The sequence below is a fragment of the Priapulus caudatus genome, unplaced genomic scaffold (assembly GCF_000485595.1).
Source record: "Priapulus caudatus unplaced genomic scaffold, Priapulus_caudatus-5.0.1 Scaffold747, whole genome shotgun sequence".
Lineage (NCBI taxonomy): Eukaryota > Metazoa > Priapulida > Priapulimorpha > Priapulimorphida > Priapulidae > Priapulus > Priapulus caudatus.
In genome coordinates this window covers 28,783-34,937 of record NW_014577808.1, presented here as the reverse complement: position 1 = coordinate 34,937, position 6,155 = coordinate 28,783, and the positions used below count along the sequence as shown (strand labels likewise).

Below are 6,155 nucleotides of genomic sequence, written 5' to 3'. Positions count from 1 at the left end.
CAGGCACGCACACACAGGTACCCACGCACGCACGCACAGGTACCCACGCACGCACGCACAGGTACGCAGGCACGCACACACAGGTACCCACGCACGCATGCACGCACAGGTACGCAGGCACGTACGCACAGGTGGTACGCAGGCTTGCACGCGCGCACCCATGCTCAGAGTCACACACACGCAGGTACGTACGCGCGCATGCACACACCCACAGGTGTGCACTTAGACATGCATGCAGGCACGTTCAATGCCTGTACAGCTGCCCCCATCTTTCCCCATCAGGTAGCGCCATCTGTCTGACAATATGTGAATACATGACTTGTCTACACCACGCAGTGTGAATGCATCGAAGTAACCCAGTTCAGCTAGAAGAGTGGGCTGTGTGAGCAGCAATAGCCTGGCAGTGTTGGCTGCAGTCATGTATGGCAACTCATCGTTTAACATGAAATTCAGGTGTTTTTTTTTAACCGGCCCAGAGGGCGGGTAACAGCAATTTTTTATCAGCCCTCACCATAATTTACCAGCCCTCACAAATTTTGTTTGCTGTTTGAACCAGAAGGTACCTAAAATAAGACATGATAAATGATCATTAAAAAATGCTTGTCCGAAAAATGTTGTAGTGTGCGGACATCGCGTAGTAGCTGTTGAATAGACTATAATGCAGATCGTGAATGATGTCCGAAGTGTTTTTGTCAATGTCATGTTTCAAGCGTGAATTCTCGATTTCAAATTTGTAAAATTTTGATAAATTATGGCGTGATATCCTTGAGGTAAAACAGTAATGTAGCCTACTTGCTCATTAATGCTATAAATAAAAATGTACATACTCGCTAACACGGCTGAAACCACCGGCTCGGAGGGCCGGTGTTTTGCCAACGTTACTGGCCCTCCAAATAATTTGCCGGCATATGCTGGTGGGCCGGTGCTAATTTCGCACCCTGCCTGGCAGTTTTGGCTGCAGTCCTGTATGCGTACTCATCGTTTGATTGGCGCATAAGAGTTAAAGTGATTACGTCACCGTAAATAGTAAAAAAAAAGTTCGATGTGAACATACACTCGTGACACATACATAGCCCATAGCAAGCAATTAATGGCAGGAACACTAATATCAAATCGTCCAGGTTTTTTGGATTTTTAATTAGTTGAGAAACAATCTTATCAGGTAAGAATTTGACGATACGTTTAGTCCCGTTAGTTCTTACTTTTAATGTAACAAAATGGCAGCAAAAATTTTGCAAATTTTACCATAGAAAATTCGTGACGTAGTCAATTTAATGCTGGATCGTTATCGCTGCAGCGGCGTCATCGAGGAGGAGAGAAAGTTTGCCTTCGACGCGGCGTTGCTGGACAGCTTCAAGGGCAAGCTGCAGCCGAGCAAGGTCGAGCTGAACGACCTGACCGCAGACGACGTCAAGTCAAAGTATGTTGCAGAAGCCGTCGCCGCGCGCCGTCACATTTTAACTCGGGATTCGTTAGCGAGTGGGCGGGTAGCGATCGGCGGCCCGTTGGCAGACAAAATTAGTCTTAACATTTTTCCGTAGTGGCGTCGTACAGCAGACGACGTCAAGTCAAAGTAGGTTGCAGACGCAGCCGCCGCGCTTAAGCCTAGCGCAGACCTGGAACTTTTTGATGCAACTCGACAGCGAGTCTAGAATCGCCGTAAAAATTGCTGTGTAATGGCTATGTCTGCGGGAACGTGCAACTGCAACACGTAGCGATTCTGGTCGCTTGCGACGAGTTGCAAGATATCAAAACTGTTTTGATTTTGAGCGACTCGTCGCTCCCAATCGCTCCCAAATTGCTCTAGAATTGCTTCGAAATCGCATGTGTGCGCACACGCGCTGACACATCGAGCGATCGCTTGCGGTTGCAGGTTGCAGCGACGAGCAACCACAAATCGCAGGTGTGCGCTAGGCTTTACTCTTACCGTTGCATCTTAACTCGGGTTTTGTTAGCGAGTGAGCGACTCTCCGTCTCGACGCGAGCTCGCAGCGCCACCTGGTGGCCGTACTAACGAGGCGATTGTCGCGCACGCGTGCCACATGCGACTCTCCGTCTCGACGCGAGCTCGCAGTGCCACCTGGTGGCCGTACTAACGACGCGATTGTCGCAGGGAGTCGGAGCTCGCCGGAAGGCTGCTGCTAGTCGGCAAGTCGATCCGCAACAAGCAGGAACAGCTGGACAAGCAGCGTGTCGACCTCAGCTCCACGAAGCCACTAGTCTTCCAGGCCGACACGTGAGGGCTGCGCATGCCTTACTTTATCACTCGGATGTTCTTTTTAAAATTTTATCAGAAAAGCTGGCATTTCGTCACTTTGCGCTGGCTACGTATTGTCACATTGTGTCAGTTTAGCGGGCGAATCGGTAACTTTAACGTGAGTTCGAGGGACCCCCTCTCTGAAAAGATGAGGCTTGTCGTTTAATGTCCGTTTTTGCGTGTTACTTAATCTTGAAGATGATCTTGTTAAGATTCGATCAGAAGAGCTGGCATTTGGTCACTTTATGCTGACTACCACCCTGTCGCCGGCGACTGGGAGGGGAGGGGAGGGTAGGGGAGGACTGGGGAGGGGAGTGGAGGGAAGGGGGAGGGAGGAGTTGTATACCTGGCATTCCAGATTGCGTGAAAAAAAAGAAGCGGCGTTCTCGTTTGGACGTACGTTCGTCGACTTACGTAATGGTCTTTCTCGGAATTCTTCTTCGAATGTGTCTTTCTCCGTAGCAGGCGCAGCTGGAATCTAGTCTTCTGTAGAATGTCTTTTCGGGTGACGTATACGTGCGCATGTCCTTTCTCACGCTACCGGGGGCCAGTTTAACTAAGGTTAGACAGCGTAACAGAAAATGAATAAAATGAGAGAATGATAAAAAAGATTTCCTAACCTTTGTCCTCTGTCCTCGTTTCCCTCCGTTCTCTCAGCATCTGTCTGGAAACACTATTAGCACCCTAAAATGGAACCTTGTAAATCGACGGAAGTTATGCCCACCCGGTGGCGCCACCTCCACGAGCATACCATAGACTGACCCCTGCGCTTGCGTTTTTTCTCGCAGGCAAATGATGCGGCAGCGCGCGATAGACATGCTGCACGTCGACGTCAACAGTCTGCAGTGTCAGGAGGAGTGCCTGCTTAGTAAGCACACGCTCCTGCAGGTGGCGCTAGACAACCTTGGCTCGAAGGACACGCCATCCGCCATCGAATTCGACGACAACTCGTCCGACGGCTCGGCACTCAGCGTGAGTAGAGGCGTGCAGGCGCGCGTGCGCTCTCGCGGCGATGGCGAGGTGGCTCTAGCAGTTGGCGTGGGAGGGGTGGCATCTGTAGGCATGGACTCTGTAGATTGACACTTGCATAAGGGGATGGGGATGATTCTGGTTATCGGAAGAGCGATGCGGGAATGGCAAGTTTTCACTGGGGAATGGGGTAGTTTTGACCAAAGAAGGGTAGTACTTTTACTTCTACTCTATATTGGCCACCATCAACATTGGCGCAGCAGAGGCGCGAGTTAAAAGGTTAATTTTTGTTGTTGTTTAGAATTTTTACTTAAAAGCTGCAGTAGTGACAGAGGAGGGGCATTTGTGACAGGGAAGGGTAGTTTTGACAGGGCAATGCACAGTTTTGACTGGTGAAGTGGTAGGGGCAGTTTTGACCAGGAAAGGTGGATATTTGACCAGGGAAGGGGTATTTGTGACAGGGAACAGGCATATTTGACCAGGGAAGGGGTATTTGTGACAGGGAAGAGGCATATTTGACCAAGGAAGGGGTATTTGTGACAGGGAAGGTGCATATTTGACCAGGGAAGGGGTATTTGTGACAGGGAAGGACAGTAGTTAACAGGGAAGACACCGTTTTGGCCAGGGTTAGGGGTAAGTGTGATCCAGGAAGGCGTGAAACAGAGACCTGCTTGTCTGTCATTGAATGCCATGTGTTTGCAATGCATATCTGTCGACTTGACGTTTTGTTTAACATCTAATAACATAATATAACACATATAACACTGTATAACAACATATAACAAGTGTGCTGTTACTCTCATCAGCTTAACATCTTACTAATATTCTGCATCAGTAGCTGCGTTCACACGAGATTCACGGCCTCGCTGGTTCCGTACTTCGTACTTTGTGTCAGGCTGTATTATTATTAGTAGTTAGTAGCTAGTGTATATTCCTTATGCATTTCTAATTCCTCCCATAGTTCTCCGTGTCACCTCTGTCCAATCATCGATCATGTTTATGGAGGTTATAGTTAAAACACGAAACTGCTTGCACTGTAGTGCTGATGAACGTAGTAGGATGGCATTAATGATTATGGGCTTGTTTTACAAATTTTAGCTAAACTTTTTTTATCCAGTCTAATTTCCAATTTATCGAACCAGTAATACCAATTTCAACTCAAGTGGTTGAGATTGTAGTATTTTCAATTAATGAATAACGCAACTTGAGTCATGAAAAGTTTACTGCTATTGCTGTAATTCGATCGTCCCTGTAAATAATGAACGTATCGAAAGCTCACCTCCACTAATGTAATAACGGTGTTTTAATGTAACTCAATTTCAAAAAGTTGACAAACCTCCACACATCGGTTCCGCGGGACTCATAAAATTGTGTACGAAATCATATCCCAATGGAAACGATTCGGTCCGATATCGATATAATCTCCCAACTCCAGTCCCACCCGATTCCACCATGCCTCCCCACCACTCACACACACACGCACACGCACACGCACATGCGCACGCACACACACACCGCTGCGTATGCATGCATGCCCATCTCTTACTCATCGTCTGTGCTTGCTTCACTAACCGTGTGTGCGTGCATGCTTACATACGTCGCTCGTCGCGTCTATCTCTCCCCCCTCAGCAGCGGGCGTCGTCGCAGCAGGAGCACCAATACGGTGTCTTTGATGTGCAGGACGACTCGGGGCTGCTGCCGGCGACGCGCCGCCAGGACAACAAGAACAGCTTCGTGAGCACGCTGATGAAGACGCGTCTGCACAAGCGCTCGCCGTCGACGCCGCCCGACGTGCCGAGCCGCGACTTCCTCAACAGTTCGTCGACGTCCGACTACAGCGGCAGCTCGGGCGAGTTTTCTCCGGTGGGTGGTTGAGTGGTTCGTGTTAGTTCCAGTAACCGATCGGCGATCGAATCTAGCTAATAATTGCCATTACTTGGTAATAACTTGGATTTAATTATTTGGATTTAATTACTTGGATTTAATTGCATTTTATTTATTTGGATTTATTTTTATTGGGATCGTGAAAAGGACTCAGGATGACAACTTTGGGGGTCAAGGGTCAAAGGTCAAGATGTGTAAACGGAGGGGGAATATTTCCCCTTAACTCAAGGTATAGGAGGAAATACGGAATTGCGGCACAAATCTTAATGGCTCGACCTATGCTCTTAATATTCGGTGTATAGTGTGATGGGCAGGAAACCCATCACCAGTGCGAAATTGGAGGTCACAGGTTAAAGGGCAGTGGGGGAAAGGTCAGATATCAGAGATTTTCTGAGGACATGGCCTAAATGGACAGAGTAAAAAACTTTTTTGTTTTAGCACTGACCTACCATTTTTATCACTTTATTGAAAGGACCATGAAATGTGCTTTCCACTGATATGACGTGAGAAGAGTAAGTGTCTGATAACTCCCCCTCAAGAGGAGGGTTAAACATGGATTGCTGAACTGCCTCAATGACGTCACAGTGTTGTCATATTCATGGCACATCCATAATCTAGAAACCCAATAAGGTTGGATAGCCGAACGCGTACAGCACGGGTGTCAGGGCTGAAAGGTCGTTGGATCGAATCCCATCTGATTTTTTATTATTTACCTGTTTTCTGTATTTTTCTATTTTTATCCATTTAACAATTTTTCCCCAATTAACGCAAATATTTACATGATTTATTTACAATTAATTTTTTTTTTATAAATAATTTTGGGTTAGGGTCACAATGCACCATACAGGAACATAAAACTCCTGTAAAACAGGAGTTTCAGGCACGCGATTTGTATCAACCAATGGGATTTGGGAGGTATGCAGAATGCAGAAGGTTGCTGAAATGATGTATATGCAACTGCGTATCTGCATATCTGCGCCTAACAAAGGTGTCACTACGCACGACTTAATGTTACGTTTATAACCGTAGCAACAGACCTCAGATG

The 6,155-nt window shown here is 47.4% G+C and overlaps 1 protein-coding gene across 1 annotated transcript in view; it reads left to right on the top strand.

The window, feature by feature from the left end:
• The first annotated feature begins 1,300 nt into the window (after positions 1-1,300).
• The window catches only part of LOC106813262 (tyrosine-protein kinase Fps85D-like), a 22,257-nt gene continuing 17,402 nt past the window's right edge, over positions 1,301-6,155 (top strand). The window contains exons 1-4 of the mRNA XM_014817360.1: positions 1,301-1,420; positions 2,114-2,236; positions 3,046-3,229; positions 4,907-5,089. Of these exons, the coding sequence (XP_014672846.1) occupies positions 3,050-3,229; positions 4,907-5,089 (363 nt within the window). The 5' untranslated portion in view covers positions 1,301-1,420; positions 2,114-2,236; positions 3,046-3,049. The remainder of the gene's footprint in view (positions 1,421-2,113; positions 2,237-3,045; positions 3,230-4,906; positions 5,090-6,155) is intronic.